Source organism: Narcine bancroftii, chromosome 11 (assembly GCF_036971445.1).
Source record: "Narcine bancroftii isolate sNarBan1 chromosome 11, sNarBan1.hap1, whole genome shotgun sequence".
Taxonomy (NCBI): Eukaryota; Metazoa; Chordata; class Chondrichthyes; order Torpediniformes; family Narcinidae; genus Narcine; species Narcine bancroftii.
In genome coordinates, this window is record NC_091479.1 from 90918350 (window position 1) to 90936588 (window position 18239).

Below are 18239 nucleotides of genomic sequence, written 5' to 3' on the forward strand. Positions count from 1 at the left end.
ATTTTTTTTCTCTTTGTTGATGAAGACCAGGTGATTATTTTTTTTATTAATAATTTCTCCAGATAGGTTGCCCTGTCTTTTTTCTTAGATTACGTGGGGTTTTATATAATTTAAAATTTTTTTTGAAGATTTCAGTTTGAGAAGTTAAGAACTTATTCATTAATTGTGGTGTATTGCAAAAAGTTATATCAGAGTGATTTTTTTCCCTTCTTGATTATGTACTCCTATTCTCCTCATGAATTGTTTTCCTATAATATTATTAATAAAAAGATTGAAAAAAGGATGACCTTTTTAAAAGTCGACCTCCCCAAATTTTACCCAAGAAATTGGCCCTAAAAAACGCGACTATTCCATGAGTATATATGGTAGTCTTGTGTGTACATGTGAGGAGCTCATAAATGTCAACTGTAAACTGGTGGGAAGAAAATCAGACTGGTTCTGTTATGTTTTACTCCCACTCCATGTGTGCAAAGTTTTACAGACAAGCATTGAAGCGGGAACATGATTTCATTGTGTCTTTTTTGATGAGTTTTATCAAGATTCTGATTTTGTCAATTTTGTAAATGGACATAGTAATCCTCTTAAACATTAAACACCATTTTTTACTTTGTATTAGTGGTACGTTATATTATCAAGGACGTTTGGAAAATGTATTATTTTTCTTTTAACTGCTCATTATCTCTTGCTGTCGTGGATCCATTTCCCATTAAGATCTTTGTCTGAAGGTCTGATTTGCTCAACGGGTAATAGAATAGGGTGAGATGAAAGTTGACAGCACTCGGCATTGGATTTTTGGGTCCCCAGAGATCTTAGGATCGTCCTGTTGTGCTTCTGTGAACTGCTCCATCCAGGAGTGGAATAGTTTAATGTTGAAGCTGGACTTGGCAAGGGAGAGCAGAGGAAAATTATATTTTGAATTTTCTGCATTTAGTTTCACCAAAAATATAGTTAAGGAAGATTTCAAGTTATTCTTGCATCATTTCAGATCTCGGAGAAGGACCATACATGTTCGTTAACTACTTGTGGAATGACACAGTTATTTCAAGCAACAGAAAAAATGGGGACATTATACCTTTGCAAATAAACAATGCTGAGGAGAACAATTTAATAAATTTTATGATTACACCTGGATTGTACAAGTCAAAAAAATCAAGTGAGCATATTTCAATCATAATATGACTGAAATATTTTACCTTTATTTCTGTATAAAGCAATTTCAATCCCTACAGCTGAAATGAATGGAAACTTCATTTCCAGTTCGTCATATTGGATCATTATGCATCAATGGTCACAATTCATCCAGATTAATTTTCAATTTCATTCCAGTTGTATAGTTTCTCTTTTGCTTTTGTTCTGTTAGCCATAGCTTTAAATTAAAAAAAAAATGAAAAGGCTGGAAAACCTCAAAAGTCAGACATTGTTGCTCATTAATGCTGTTTCCTACCCACAGCCTAACCTAGCTAATACTTCCTGGATTTTCTGTTGTTATTTTGGACTTTAAAAAATTTTTCAGCCATAGCTTAAGATTTGTTGGCTCGTCACTCTCGAGTATATCCTTTGCACAATCAACTGTAAGTGTTCAAGAATTATAAATCTTTTATTTAAAATATGAAACAACACGGAAAAGATGAGTGTGCTGGTGTGTTCCAGGCATCTTTTGTTGCCCTGGACAAATTCTTTCAGACTTTTATTACCATACATGAGTAATGCAGTCTCCATTATATCCTCCTAGCAATGAAGTTTTCTACAATTCTTATTCTTAAAGGTCACAATGAAAAGAATTAATGACTATTATAACTAGTTACTTTATTATTAAGATCTTCCACATAATAAAGGTTTTCAAGTTGCATATTTTGATGTACCTTCCTGTCTCACTTTAAAGAATGCGTCTTTTTCAGAAGTACCATCTTTCTATTAGATGTTGAACCAATCTGAATGCTGAGCAAGATGCAAAATGTCCCAGAGCACTTGCTGAAGAAACAGCAGTGAGTTCTTGCAGAGATCTGCCAATGTTCACAGCACCAAAAGCAGATATTCAAAAGATGTATACAAAACAAAAATAATTAATTTTGTGTCAGGTCCTTTGAGACATGCACAGTGTCTGAGTGTGTTGTGGAATTCTTACTCGCACTTTCTTGCCTCCGATCGGTGTATTTCAGCCACCTATTCAGCTCAAGTGACTCCAGAATTGAGAACACTGTGAAACACAAAGTCCGCAACGCTGTGATTGTAGTATAAAAATACAGAAATGCTGGGAGGAACTCAGCTGGTCTTGGAGTGTTCTTGGGATGTAAAGATGTATTAGAGTCATTTCTGGCTTGAGCCCTTCCTCAAGGAGAAGGGTTCAGGCTTGAATCGTTGAATCTTTGCCTCCTATGGATGCTGCGGGACCTGTTGAGTTCCTCCAGCTTTTCTGTATTTCTACTTGGGGGCGGGCGGGGGTTGCTACTGACTATGGAGTTCAGTTTATGGGGTGCTAGGAGAATGTAAAGAATTCTTTGCAGGAATCATGAGATGGAACATGATTTCTCTGTTAAATCTCTGGAAACATCTTCCCCCTTGGAAGATTATCCTTTCAGGGGTTTGTAAGAAATGGAAAGCAGACATGGTCACACTAATATGATTAATCTCTTTAATGAAAGTGGACATTTAAAAAAAAAACGTTAAATTTCGACATACAGCACGGAAACAGGCTCTTTCGGCCCACGAGTCTAATTTACATCCAGTTAACCTACACCCCTGGTATGTTTTGAATGGTGGGAGGAAACTGGAAACCCACACGGATATAGGGCGAACGTACACACTCCTTACAGACAGCACGGGATTTGAATCTCAGTCCTGATTGTTGGTGCTGTAAAAGTATTGCACTAACTGTTACACCAACCATGCCACCCTATCCCAACTGTGCTTCCTTCCAATATATACATTATGCTTCCCAAACTCCAGTGAAATGGACCCCATTTCTTAAAAGAACTCTCCTCAATCCAAAATTTTGCAATCATATCTTTGTTTTGTGTATAATGATTCATCTTAACACCTTATGCAAAAGCTTAAAAGGAGTGTCTGTTGCTTCTTCAAAACCTAGTATGGCCAAGAAGCAAGGTATTCATCCCAGCAGTCCATGTTTATGTTTATACTCCATTCAAAGTTATGCCCATTCTTAATTACTGCTTAAACATTTTTCTCACCCCATCTCTCTTTAAAAACTGGCAAAACCTTTCAGAATTGTGACAGCGGAAGATGAAATGACCAGTTGAGACAGATCCTCTCTCTCATGATCGAAACACATCGAGAAGGTTCAATGCTGATCAAATGACCACACCATATTAATTGCTCATTGAATGCAAATAAAAGTTCAAAATTTGTACTATTGAAGTTTCCTTTTATTGCAGTCTCACAAAGTTCAAAATGGACAAACAACTATGAGATAAAGACACGGGAATTATTTGGATTTTTTGCAGCCATTTGTACTGTTCTGAATCTAAAAGAAGTTTAGGTGGCACAGTCAACATAAGTGGTTAGAGCAATGCTATTACAGCGCCAGCGACCACAGTTCGAATCCAGTGCTGTCTGTACCTTCTCCCCATGTCTGTGTGGGTTTTCTCCAACTGCTCCAATTTCCTCCTACCATTCAAAAATGTTGGGGGGGGGGGGTTGTAAGTTAATTGGGTGTAATTGGCTGGCATGGGGTCATGGGCTGGAAAGGACCTGTTATCATGCTGAGTGTCTAATTAAAAAAAAATTATACACCAAATATTGCCCAGCAGGGAGAGCTTGTTATTCAACAGGAACTGATATTTTGTTTAATCATCCTTTTTAATAAGAAAATGAATAACTATAGATTGCAATCAGGGGAAAATTCAATAGAATAAAAGTTAATTTTGTGGGAACTAAGTTGATATTATGGAAAGGTAAAGGTTCCATTATTGGAATGTAATACATGAAATTCTTTAACTTTATCTACTGTAAGGAAATCAGAGAGTCACCACTTTGTCCAGCGCCCCTCAGAGAAATGAGACTCCAGTGCGGAATGAACTCACGATCCCTCGTTAACAAGACAAGTGCTCTAACCATGGAGCTATCAGAGTCTCTAAATGCCCATCTCTATTATAGATTCTTGTTGTGCCAAAACATGAGCCTTGTAAGGGACTAAAGCTGACCATTCCCTCCCTCATTGGTGGCCTGTTTTGTTTGCTATCGGTGGTCCATGGCAATTAATTTGTGGGTTAAAAAAAAGTTTGAGAAGCACTGACGTATCGCATTCAGTGTAAAGTTTCTAATCTCCTTCTCAAAGCTTTGTCCTGTGCTTGACAAAAATCAAAGTGGAAAACGAAAACATAGAAATCAAAAATCAAAGGAAATGACAAGTTTATTACACTAAATTTTCTGTGATCCTTAAAATAGGAACCTTAGACATCTTGGAACTTTCTGGATTGGAATGGATTGCTTTGAATTTAAAAGAAACAATTCAAATATTGTAGCACCCCTTTGAACCACAAAGTATCTCACCTCCAAGAGCAGCAAACTCTTTACTCAGAATAGATGGAATGGTAACTTTCACTCCGATGTTTCCTTAATTTCTGAGTTGGAAACTATAGTCTAATGCCCCATTGACACTGTTCATCTAAAGGATACATCTATGTTATGCTGTCAGACTTTTGTCTTGAACTTGATTCTCTTGTAAATGTGTGCACTTCCCAGTTGAATCATCGGATAATGATCAGGAGACGTTAGCTCTTTTCTGCACCAATTGTAGAAAACTGAAGTGGTTCACCATACATGCAAACGAAGGGCTAAAAGATCCTCTGTTGGAGAGAGGCACAATGCCAACAATTTTTACCAACATGACTGAAATCTGGGCATTCTTGCTTTGCACGTATACTATTGACTCCAAAGCAGTGTTGTTGCATTATTTCTATACATCACGTTAGCAACACGTAGGAGAAAGTTCACAAGATTAAGTGAATATAAATTTAAAAAAAAGTCCTTTCTATTTGCTTTACATTTTTTTATTCTTGTTAAAGTTTGTGGTGATTTGTAGATTTATGATGTCATAGAATAATAGCCTAAAAAATGGCATTGAGATAAATTATTTACTTTTTTAAATAATGAGTTTTACTGTTCTTTATTTGTGGTTACCATGTTTTTTTTTTAAAAAAAGCGTACATATTGTTTCAACTGTAATATTGATATAATCTTGTTTTAATTTTGTCAATGAGGACCATTTATGTGGAAAAATGGAAAGAACAATTTTATATGGGATTAGCTTCACATTTTCAACCTGAAGTGAAGAGATAAAATAACAACAGAAAGAGAAGTTTTGTTTAAAAAAAAATGTCATAAATTTAAATGGCTCGGCACTTTGCTATTGTTAAGATCAGGCAAGACTGCCAAATAGAAAAGTTTACCTTCCCATCATTTCTGGCTCAAGTCATGAACTTAATTTCTCTCATGTAATGATGATCCCAGGACCATTCCTGAGCGTTCATTTGGCAGCTGTTGGTAATTTATCTATGTCAGATGGTGTGCACAGAATGAAAAAGAGAAAGATTGTGTCTGAGAAAGAATTTAGTGTTTTGTTGCATCACTGAACCAAATTACATTTTGAAAGGTTTCCATTCACACAAGTGGCATATTTCTAGTTGGTTATTATCTGTTATTTTTATTATTGCCCTTGCATGGGCCTCGAGGAAAACAGAATACTTTTGTCAAATTTCATATTAATGTTAAATGTGTACTGATCCTTTAGCTGTCAGAACGTAAACCATTTTGCATGGTATTTTGAACATGTTTGACCTATTTTTGTGGCTGAGAAGCCAGAAATTGATTTATATACTATTATAATGTTACAGAATTGCCTGTTGTTTCCCTCGAGTCTGTTGAAAGACCGAATTACTTCATGCACATTGGTGAAAATGACCATCTTCGCTTACAGCATTGGGAAGACAACCAACATTTCCAGAAAGCTGCTTCATTCATTCATCACCAAAGCAACTGGATCCCAGGACATAGTACTTTTGAATTATACAGCAGGAAGGGATATTTCATCTCACTGACACCATCAGCTGTTAAAATAGTTCAATACGAGTATTCAGAATCTTTTAAATTCTCAAGTAGCTTCAGAATTGAAGGTAAGTGACCAAAGGCCCATACAGCTTCTTAAAACTAAATGGAATGTGCTTGAAATGCTTTGCCAATTTGATGGGATAATATTGTTTGGAGAACATTTTCCAGTGTTTAAAGATATCCCTTTTTAATACCTCATGGGTAAATATTTTTAGGTAGCATCAGAGCAGTTTTGCTGTTTTGACTGTTTGACATAAATAAAAGTGCCCTTTGGGGTTTACTTCATGAATCCCCTGATGCCCAACATCTGTCCTCTTTGCTGTTAGAATAATCTGCAGTAATATTTCACGTAAGTACAAGCTGCTAAATGCAGTAAAATCTCTATTATCTCGCATTTACGATGATCGCGGATGCCAGATATGCAAATTCTCCAGTTGACTGAGACTCGCTCTTACAACGCCTCACTAATACACCATTTATAAAAGACAAAGGAGAGTGCAAAATATTAAAGCAATTTGGGGAAAAAAAAATCAGTTTTGTTGTCTTTAATTATGTAAAGTTCACTTTAATCAGGTAATTCCAGTACCTTACAACTTTTAAATTTAAATTCGAGCCCCAATTGCTGGTGCTGTAACAGTGTTGCGCTAACCGTGCTGCCGTCATAATTAACCACCCCTCCCCCAGATAAAGCCGACTTATATACTTAATAGTACATTAATAAAGATAAAGACTGATACTAGGCAGGGATAAGGAAACACTTTGGGAGAGTCGCCCCGGCAGCGAGCGGCATCAACCGGCTCTTCATCCTGGGCACTGCCATTTTATTCAAACACAACTTTATTCAAACAGCTGCTGTGGGCGGGGTACGACCAGGGTGCAGGGCTGGCTGAGTGTTTGGTCCCAAGGAATTGTGTGTTGCTTCTATTAACATTTACTTTTACAATTTTAACCTTATTTGAACTTTTATTTAAAACTTTATTTATCCTTATTTTGTTTAAAAGTATTTTTTTTTTGCTGGTTGTTTGAGTTTCTGGTTGATTGAATGCAGGATAATGGGGATTTTAGAGTAATGGTTTTGTACAATTGCAAGATTTTTTCGTTATTTTGATAATGGTTCGATATGGTACCATAGCCTTACAATTCCTCATCTGAATGCAAAGAGAGTAATTATATCACTTAACTGCAGGGTTGAACCTGAACAAAGCTGAACTTATTCCTCTAATTGCTAAGCATTTACATTCACCTATTGAGAGAGAGGTTAGAGATCAGAAGCAGAAAAACCTGGTGGAGAAAGACTGAAGGAACCCCACCTTGCTGCACATCTGACATCAACTATCTCAACATTAATCTATTCATCAAACCGAACTTTGAGCTACCCAGGTCAACTCTTGAATATTACATGACTAAAACATTAACCTATGAGTCAATGGTTGAAGTTTTTAAAAGATAATGTATATTAAAATAAAAATAAAAACACAATGCTGGGAAAACTCAGCATGTTAAACAGTGTACCCTATATTTCAGTGGATAAGGCGACTTTCACATAAGACAAAACCCTAATTTCAGTCTGAATTTTATGATTTTAGCTCATATCAGTTGTATAAGACGACCCCTCAAACATACTGGTATCGTACATGTGTTGACTGAGCTGGTGGGCATTAGCGATTCAGTTCAGTCTGTTGTTAGCTTCTGTTAATTAGTTTAAATTTTTTTAAAATCAAATTGTTATGGAGCAACCATCAAAACGAAGGAAGTATGAGGCAAGATTGAAGTTAAAAGTAATTGAAATGGACAAGGAATCTACCAACTGTGCTTCTGCAAGGACATTTGACATAACTGAAACGATGGTAAGTGAGTGGAGAAAGAATGATGTTTTAAGAAACAGTGTTCGATGAGAAGAGGAATAGCTCGTTGGCCAGAATTGGAAAATCACCTTGCAGAATGGGTATTTGAACAGAGGCAGGATTGCTACCTAGTCACAAGAAATAACATCAGAGCATGTGCACTGAAGTGGGCAAGGTCAAACCTGAAGCTACAGTAGAGATTTTGAAGCTACAGTAGAGATTTTGAAGCTACAGTAGGCTGTAGGTGCAGCTATTTTGTAGAAGAAAAAAATCTGGTCATACAACAAAAAAAAATTGCTCAGAAGCTACAAAAGATCTTGATCATAAAGTTATCAGTTTTTAGCAGTTTATTATATGTCTGAGGCAGAAATACCAGTTTCCATTGTCAAATATTAGAAACATGGATGAAACTCCCATGAATTTCGACATGTTAGGCAATAGAACAGTGGAATGGAAAGGTGTGAAAACTGCAAACCAAAATACAGGCCATGAAAGGACCAGATTTACGGTGGTGTTTATCAAGTATGGCCGACGGGATGAAGTTAAGAGCTGTGGTCATCTTGAAGAGCAAAATGAAACCTAAAATAAAATTCCCTCCAGGTGTTTTTGCACATTTTTCATGGAAAAGGATGGATGGATGAAAGTGGTGTAAAAGTGGAAGTAGAGACTGTAAGTAAAATCTTTCAAAAACTGCGGTATCTCTAGTTCAATGAATGGTACAGAGGATGATTTATTGTGGGACACTGACGACGAAGCCGAAGCCGACTCACCAGATTCAGACAGGGAACCATATGATGACATGTAAACAGTAAGACTCCGGATGTACTTGCTGAGTTCTTTACCTCAGATGATGAAGCCAGTGATTCTCAAGGATTTTAAGTGTGTGATGTTTTTTTTATTTTAAAATTGTTTTTGGTTTAACATCACGTTGGTAATGGATATTAGTGCAAAATAAAAATTGTGCAGCTTTTAAAAAAATATACTGGCAGCTTAAAATTTGCTGAAGGGTGGGGTCTAAGTGGTTATGGAACCAATTAAATGTTATTTTGAGTAGAATTTTAAATTCATTGTTTTTGTATCTGGCCTATAGGACAAACTCTTTTTTTGGGGGTGTTTTTTTTGGGTGCCTCAAGTGTGGTCTTATCTGCCGAAATATACGGCACTTTATACAGTAAAGATAAAGATACAAAACCAGGGTTTCAGGTTTGAGGCTTTCATCGAGGTATGAGCAAAATGTGGGCAGGTGCCTGAACAAAATGGTGGAAGGAGGGAGCACATTCTCTAAGGCAGGTGGATAAGGGAGGGAGGGCACAGCAGCAAATGGCAAGAGGGGATGACTGTGAATGGAGAGGGAGGGTGTGGAGAGCTGGAGGGAAGAAGACAGAGTGATTGGGAATGGGGAGTAGGCTAGCAAAAACTGGAGAAGTCAATGTTTATGACTAATGTTTATCATATCACATGACACAGTTAATTTTTGTTCATTCTCCTAATACTTCCATTCACTGTACTGAACATAAGTGTAATGGAGCGATCGGATCTAATGTACTTTTAGTTGTTTCTCATTTCACAAATAAAATGTTTGAATTACATATGGAAAACCACTTATGGTGAAAAATAATCACATATCTATTTATGAAGAGGAAATATAAAACCATCCAACCTGGAGCAAATGACAAACGTATATTGCACTAACATTACTTCTTAATATGATTCACCTGAGTTTTTAATTGAAAATATAATGTACAGACAGCTTCATTCCAAATCTGCTACTTGGTTTGAATCTTAGTTTGAAAGATAAGTATCTTTAGTGTTTTGACCTAAACTTTCAGAGCAAAAAGGAAAGTTCCTGTTTTAAATTATATTGATCAAATCTTCTATTTAATTTCCTTGATTAATTTTTTTGGGTTATTTTAAATTGCCATGCTACATATTATGGGGTGGCACGGTTGGTGTGGCAGGTAATGCAATGCTGTTACAGCGCCAGCGATCGGGATCTGGGTTCAAAACCTGCACTGTCTGTAAGGAGTTGGTATGTTCTCCCTGTGCCTGTGTTGGCTTTCCACAGGGGCTCCAGTTTCCTCCCATCGTTTGAAACGTATTGGGGGTGTAGGTTATTTGGGTGTAATTGGATGGCACAGACACGTGGGCCGAAATGGCATGTTGCCGTGCTGTATGTCTAAATTTTAAATTTAAATTTGCCAAAATTTAACTTCTAGCTAAAGTTAATATTCCAGATCATGGAATGTATCTTATTTGGCTTTGGATGCCTGAGACATTCAGTGAAAAAGGGCCACATTCAATGAGTAGAAACAATATATTTATTCTAATTGTCATTTATCATCAAGGCAAAAACAATATCAGTTTTAATATCTTCCGATTATTCTTTACATTCCATTTCTGGGAAACAAATTTGCGCAGACTTTGTTATCTGTTTCTTCCAATTTAATTCCATCGTTGACATCATAGAAGTTATAAATATCTGCTGGATTTGCATATAGCAAATAGATATTGTCATATAACACATGAGATTGGGTCCCTTTGCTTTCTTACTGTGAAGCCTTCATTGGACCATGTATTTTCTATGGTACAAAAGCAACTAAATAATCCTGAAGGACTGGAATGTAAAAGGAGATGCTTTGCATGTCAGGGATATTGTGCCGAAACTAAAACTACTCAAAGAGAGCCAACCAAAAGCTATTCGAACAATGCTCTCTCTTCAAGGCTGTTTTGTTGCATAGATTTATCCCTTGATTTTTACCCATGACCCTCTGCATATAAAGAGTCAGTTAATACTCTAAAGGGGAAAAGGTTGTGCTGTTCGCGGAAGTTGCTTGTAACCATATCTTCTAACTGGCACAGCTGTCTACATAGTTGGATAAGGAAAATAAGTTCGGAGTGTCTATGTCTGAAAGTTCATATTTTCATAGTCTTAGAAATACTATAAAATTGCTGAGCAATCATTTTCCATGTTTTCGTGCAATGGCTTTTACTTCAGTTGCACGATGCTTCCTCCTGAAGTGGGAAGTGCTTTTTTTTATTAAACTCATGATTCGGATGGTTATAACTTGATGTAACTCTCTATTTGGTGTTATACCATTCAATTGAGTTTCAATATTTAAACTTTTGAAAAGCATTTTTAAAGGAGAAAATATTTTTAATGGTGATCTGAAATAATTTTGTCTTGCACTGTTATTCTAAATTAATACATTGTTTGGGTGCTTTTGATGAATACAAATCATTTGTTAGTTTCACCACCTCACATTTCGGTGAGCAGCAACCTCCTTTGAAGAAGACCGCAGAGCCCACCTCACTGACAAAAGGCAAAGGAGGAAAAACCCAACACCCAACCCCAACCCACCCATTTTCCCCTGCAACCGCTGCAATCGTGTCTACCTGTCCCGCATCGGACTTGTCGGCCACAAACGAGCCTGCAGCTGACGTGGACTTTTTACCCCCTCCATAAATCTTCGTCCGCGAAGCCAAGCCAAAGAAGAAGAACATGAATTCTTGTGTGTTTTAATCATTATGTCGCACCAGAAACTCAATGGCAGGTTCCACATTATCATGTTACCATTTGCTCTTGCCCTTTTGCTTGTTTTGTATTGATGGCAATAAAAAATGCTTCTGAGGTCATTTGTAGATATTTCAAGTCCTGCACGCATCAAGAGTTTTCCTTCTTTTGCGCTTCACTAAAATGTTTAGAATTATGCAACCTTCCCACACATTATCAGAAATTGTATTGAGTGGAACTTTTCATGTTTGCCTTAATCCTTATTACCTCTGATTCTTAGCAAGACACTGCATGGAGAAGGGTGATTACATTACAGCCCAGAGGGCTAAGGTATTGAAAGGAGCAGACAAACACATATCAGAGTATCTCTGTTGAGGATCAAATGTACAGCCTGTGTGGACAAATACTTTCAAATCAAGCAAAAGCTGTTTTAAGTACATTGAAAAAGAAATACTTTTTGAAATATTCTTAATCGTCTACATTTTCTGCATTAAAGAAAACACTCAGCTGATCGCACTTCAATAAAGGACTGTAATTGTAACACATATAACTTGATGAAGGATCGAGGCCAAAAAGTTGATTATGTATCTTTATCTTTGTTACATAAACAACAGTGCATGACCTGCTGAGCTTCTTGAGGATTTGTGTGTAAACTCCAATCACAGCATGTTCAGATTTTCTTGTGAAACTCTTGTATAGTTAGAAACATTGAGCTTTTTGGATAAAAGAAGTGCCTGGTTGAAATTAAAAAAAACCTGATCCTGTGGAATTATTAAAGAACAGGAGAATTTTTTCATAAACCTGGTAATTGAAGACAGAAAATCAAATAAATATTATTTGTGGGGCTGTATATTTGCATGTAAATTGATTGCCATCTTTCATAAAAGCTATATAAATTATTCCTTTACTTAAGGAGCCACAGAGCAAAGGCTTATCCCTGGAGTCTAGAGTTGTGGATATGCACATTTTCCGCATTAAAGATCACCTTGATGTGCTTAGTGATAGCATAATTTTCTGCCTTTGCTCCCAATTTGTATATCATTCATCAGTGTTTCAAAATCTCCCCCAGAGAAAAGAGATATTCTCTCTCCAGTCTTACGAACCCACCTGTCCTCCACAACAACCATGGGCATAATTGCTCTTCGGGTGGCTGTGGAGAGTGTACCTTGAATGGCTGGCATTCTTTTCCAATTCCCCTCCCCCACAATAAACTTTATTCATAAAGTTCGAATACAATGATAGATGGTTGCTCTTCTCAAAAAAAAACCCTTGCTAGTTATTTGCAAGATCAATATGACATCAGCACAACACCAGAATCCGATTCATGACCAGGCAGACCAAAGGGCTTTTAAGTGGACTCCAACCTCACAGTGTGCAGTGGACAGAAAGCCGTCACTAATTGCTGTGTTGGAAAGTGACAGTGCCCGTGATAAATTAGGAGGTCTCCTGGACACACATGGGTCAGGTTTGAGCATGTCCTTTTGGGAGACCACACAAGTTGTTTGCATCAATTTCCTTTTGAAGAACTTGATTTGACCATCGCTCTTTCAACACCAAAAGTGGTGAAACCCAGTTTCTAATCAAAAGTAATATGTTGCAAAAGTTATAAAAGAGCAACTTATCTAAATGACATAATAATTCCATAAATATAACAAACATACCTTAAACTAATTTCTGAACTGTCTGAATGAATAAAACAGGTAGAATATATTATATAATCATTTAGAACTTTTAAATATATATTGTATTTATTTGTTATGACAATATAATTGCCTCTGTTCTGAGACTTCCAGAAAGCCTTTTATTTCCTGAGAAAATGTCATTGTAGTGGCCTTTCTAATGTCTCAAATGTACTATTTTCTTCAGATACTTTTTACTGCACTTTAATTATGGATTTGTAATGCAAAATCATATAACAAATATTTCATATTTGTATGGGTTTAAAATATGAATTTGATGTCCTTGTCTATTGCCAGGAAATCTTCAGGATGTCACTTTTTGTTAAGCCAACTACATGCCTTGGCTTTTATTTACTATTAAACTCTACTGGCTGAAATTATGCAGCTTGCTTCCATTTTAAAGTCCTGAGAATCAGAGCAAGATTTGGTGGAATTGGGCAGAACTCAAAGATATGGAGCAGGGTTAGGATAGAAGATGGCATGCTGGTTGGAAATTGAAAAAGCTGTAGTAATTGTTTCTCTTTAGAAATGTGCCTTTTGTCTTGAATCCTCTAAAGTGCTCGAGGTCTAGTCTGGGGCAGGTCCCTTTGTGGACCCCACTTCTGGCCCATCATTGACCTGGGCCCTGGTATCTATACGAATGTCAATTTAATGGTTGCTTAGACATTGACATTGTAATTAATGTGATCAATGACAGAATTTCATTGGGCTCCACTCCCTTTAAGTGAAGCCAGCTTTCCATGTGGATACTCTTTTATGAACATAGAACACCACAGTGAGTACAGGCCCTTCAGCCCTCAATGTTGTGCTAACCTATATATTCCTACCAAAAAAAACCTCATAACCCTCCATTTTTCTTTCATCCACATGCCTGTCTTAAGAGTCTTAAATGCCCCTAACGCAGGAGTGACTAACCTTTTAATTTTTAATTTAGAGATACATCACAGTAATAGGCCATTTTGATCCATGAGTTCGTGCCAACTAATGAACCTATACCCCTGGTATGTACTCATGGGCATATGGCCTGTTACTGTGCTGTATCTCTAATTAATAATTAAAAGGTTGGCCACCCCTGCAAAATGTTTTGGCCTCCACTGCCACTCCTGGAAAGGCATTGCAGGCACCCACAACTTAGTGTATAAAGAGAAATTTACCCCTGATATCTCCCCTAAACTTTTCTCCGTTCACTTTGTACTGATGTCCTCTGGTGTTTGCTGTTCCTGCCCTGGGAAAAGGGGACTGGCTATCTACCTTATCTATGCCTCACAGATGGTCTTCCAGTGCAGAACTGATTGTGCACCCCGCCCATTACTTTCCCAGCTTTGAGAGATTCCTGTCTCAGTTCCTGGGAAATTTTAAATGATTCTTTCCAGTGAAGGATTTGAAATATGGTAGCTTGCAAAACAACATGGGAAGAGAGGACAGTTTCACCCAGAGCACAGGAGTTTGATTTACTTTGTATAGGGATTAGTAGATTATTTTGTATAGGGATTAGTAGATTATTTTGTTATTTCTGGAAGGGGCAAGGAATGGGGTTGGTGAGAGTTAATATTAGAAAGAGGCCAATATTAATACAAAGGATTTTCTTTCAGAAAGTAGCAAGGTAGGACCATACAGAACAACATGTGAATTTCGATATGAAGCCTGTGCAAGTTCTTGCATCAAAACATGCATTGACCCTCATGCAATAGCCTGCAAATTTTTATCACCGTGCTTGTATTTGAAAGAGTGCTTGTATTTGAAAGAGGCCACTATTAATACAAAGGATTTTCTTTCAGAAAGCAGCAAGGTAGTACCATATAGAACAACGTGTGAATTTCGATATGAAGCCTGTGCAAGTCCTTGCATCAAAACATGCATTGATCCTCATGCAATAGCCTGCAAATTTTTATCACCGTAAGTGCTTGTATTTTATTAATCTGGAGATTATAAGATTAACATTACTGCATTTGATATATTGCATGTAAAATGAAATATTTACAATATTTTAATTGTCACTTGGTTGAAATATAGACTTCTGCAGGTTGAAAGATTAAGGTGCATGGATATGTGTAATTTAGATACATCTATTACCCATGACACTGATATACAAAACTACCTTAAAATCTTAAGTCTCATTCACCTCATTATTAATGTATAGATACATTCCCTAAATCAAACACTTCCCATTTCCCCTATTCAGAAAAACCTCCCTGACCCACTGTTTCCTTCATTGAAATAGCTTGTACAATATCACTGTCTCCACAAACCTCTCCAGAATGATTATCAGAACAGCAAACTAATTTCATTGTCCTCTCCCAGGTCAATGAGCAATTTGTTACCTCACCACCAGAAGGCATATTTGTTGTAGTACTGTATTGTGATTCATATTGCGATTTCTTAAATATAAAAGTGAAATGCCATCTTCGAGAAATAGCTAAGAATTAATTACATAGACATAACCACTTTGTTGTAAATGGAACAAGAACAAACTTTATGTCTAAAGGCAAAATATTACGATGTCTGAAAATCTGAATTGAGGACAACGGTAATAATCAGTAAATCTGGTAAGAATATGGAGAGAGAAAAAAAATTCAGCTTGCTGAAATGCCATCTGTGCTTTTCTTTGCAAATTTCCTTCATATTCTGTTTTAATTTGAGGTTAATAACTCTATTTTCTTGCATAAATTTACAAAACCTTTACTGTTTCGCATTATCTCGAACCGAATCTTGATTCTGAAGGTGTTGGATAGGTCAGCCTATCTGAGCAATCTAGAATGCTTGGTTCAATAACATGTGCAATATTAAATTTAAACATACAGTACGATAACAGGCCCTTTTGACCATGAGCCTGTGTCACCCAATTACACCTAATTAACCTACAACTTCCTGGTACATTTTGAACAGTGGGAGGAAACCAGAGCACCCAGAGGAAACCCAGGCAAAATTGGGAGAATGTGCAAACTCTTTATAGACAATGCGGGATTTGAACCACAGTCCAGCTGGTGCTATAACCCTGTTATGCTAACCGCTATGGTAGAGCCAAACTGTTCATGAAGAAAAGCGGAAGAGAAAAATGTCCCTGAGTCTTGCCAAATGGTTGAGGTATATCATCAGATTAACCATCTGTTCTTTCTGTCTGTCTGGGTCTATCTGTCTCTCTCTTTTCCTTGCTTCCTTTTCCTCCCCGCTCCCCCCTTCCTCCTCCCCGCTCCCCCCTTCCTCCTCCCCGCTCCCCCCTTCCTCCTCCCCGCTCTCCCCCACCCCTCTCTCTCCAGTTTATGCCTGGTCTGGAGAAATCGAGGGAAAAAAAATTAGAAACATCTTTTCGAATAATTTTCACCCAAGGGTTTAAAAAAAATAAGTGATTGCAGAAAGAGTGGACCCAATGATTGAATTTTAGATGAATGAGAGAGGCTCTTATGAATTGTACACTATTCTAAATGGGAATGACTGGGTTGATGTCTCCACTGGTAGGAAAGTATTTTATTTCAAACGTTATTTAAAAGATAACAAAAACATAACATACAATATAGAAATAGTCAGAGAAAATTTTTCATTAATACCAATCTCCCCCCTCCCATCCCTACAGTCAGCTCCCTTAAGGGGAGCAAAAAAAAAAATTGATTATATATATTAAAAAAATTATAAATGTTAACAATATTTCAAAGTATATCTAAATGCATATATTTCAAATACAAAGACCACTTACTAACAAAAGAAGAAGAATTTTCATGTAAAGTATAAGTAATTTTTTCCATAACAACACATACTTTCAATTCATTATGCCAACGTGCTATATTAATCTAAGTACTAGTGGTAGGAAAGTCTTGAATGAAGTTAGATGATTATAGAACAAGGGGTTATCATTTAAAATGGGAATTTTTTTTCATGAGTGAATGGAGAATTTCTGGAATTCTTTATCCTGGAGGGCTGTGGAGGCGAGATCATTGGAGATATCGAGTGAGAAGTTTTTGAAGAATCCAGGAATTGACTGCTTTGGGACACTGGCACAGAAGAAGGGATGAAACTTTGTGTAGATCTGGCCCAGCAGGCTTGTGGACTGAGGGAATTATTCCTGCTTCTATTTTCTTGTAATAAATTGTAATTTTTTTAAAAAAATGCAGGGTAGAGGGATGCATGGTCCATTGTCCAAAGCACATGCTATTTGATGAAATCACACTCAGATGTGTTTATCAGGAGGACTGTGAGTATCTCAGTTTATTGACTTTCAAATATTCAACTCCTTGGAAGGTTATTCATTAAGGTGAGGGATGAAAGATGCAGTGAAAAACCTTTCTCGAAGGAAGCGTGTGCATGAGAAATCCAATAAATCAAACCCTGTGGCTGTTACTTTATGTAGTTTTAATTCGTTGATGGAACAGATAAACATTTTGCATCGCTTTGCCATAAGACTTTCATATCGGTGAATAACAAAGCATTTACTGTATGAAGGTGGTAATTTAGACTCTAATCACTTTAATGTTGTCATAACAAAAGCAATAGCTAAAGATTGCTATGAAATAGAAAAGATATATAAAGGTACAAAAGGTATACAAAGATACAAAATTTAAAAGCGATACCAAAACTTAGGGATACACAAATTAAAAGAAATATTTCTTGTGCTCACGCTTCCTTCACATCTTATAGAAAGAGAGCAAGCATTGGCCTAGGTGGGTATTACGCCATAGTCACTATGATGGTACCTGTCCTATGAAAAATAGTTCTCTTAAAGAGACAGGCAAAAAATTAACTAAGAATCAAAAACATGAGGTTTTAACCTTTACACTTTACCAAAAAGCATTTAATATTGTAGTTCAGTTTTAATGCTTTGAATCATGCCTCAATTTCCACGGAGTTCCACATTTTTAATGTCATTTTATTGAGAACTTGGATGCAAAAGAATGATTATTTCTCTTCAGATGTGGCTTGGTTGGTAATATTCTTGCCTCTGAGTTGGAAGTTTGTGGATTCAAGTTCCACTCCCAGGGACTGAGATTCATTGCAGTGGTTCGGGGATGTTTTCTCAAAAAAGAGCAGAGATCCTTTGCTCTGCAAAGTGGCACTCTTTAAAAGAAAAGCAGGGAAGTTGTATTATTGTGTCCTTGCCAATATTAATCACTCAATCAATATGTATTGATCGGCTACTGTGTGTAAATG

The 18239-nt window shown here is 36.8% G+C and overlaps 1 protein-coding gene across 1 annotated transcript in view; it reads left to right on the forward strand.

Moving 5' to 3' along the window:
• Positions 1 to 18239, forward strand: part of otogl (otogelin-like) — a 111120-nt gene that overhangs the window by 54025 nt on the left and 38856 nt on the right. The window contains exons 30-33 of the mRNA XM_069902299.1: positions 986 to 1153; positions 5853 to 6131; positions 14879 to 14996; positions 17207 to 17286. Of these exons, the coding sequence (XP_069758400.1) occupies positions 986 to 1153; positions 5853 to 6131; positions 14879 to 14996; positions 17207 to 17286 (645 nt within the window). The remainder of the gene's footprint in view (positions 1 to 985; positions 1154 to 5852; positions 6132 to 14878; positions 14997 to 17206; positions 17287 to 18239) is intronic.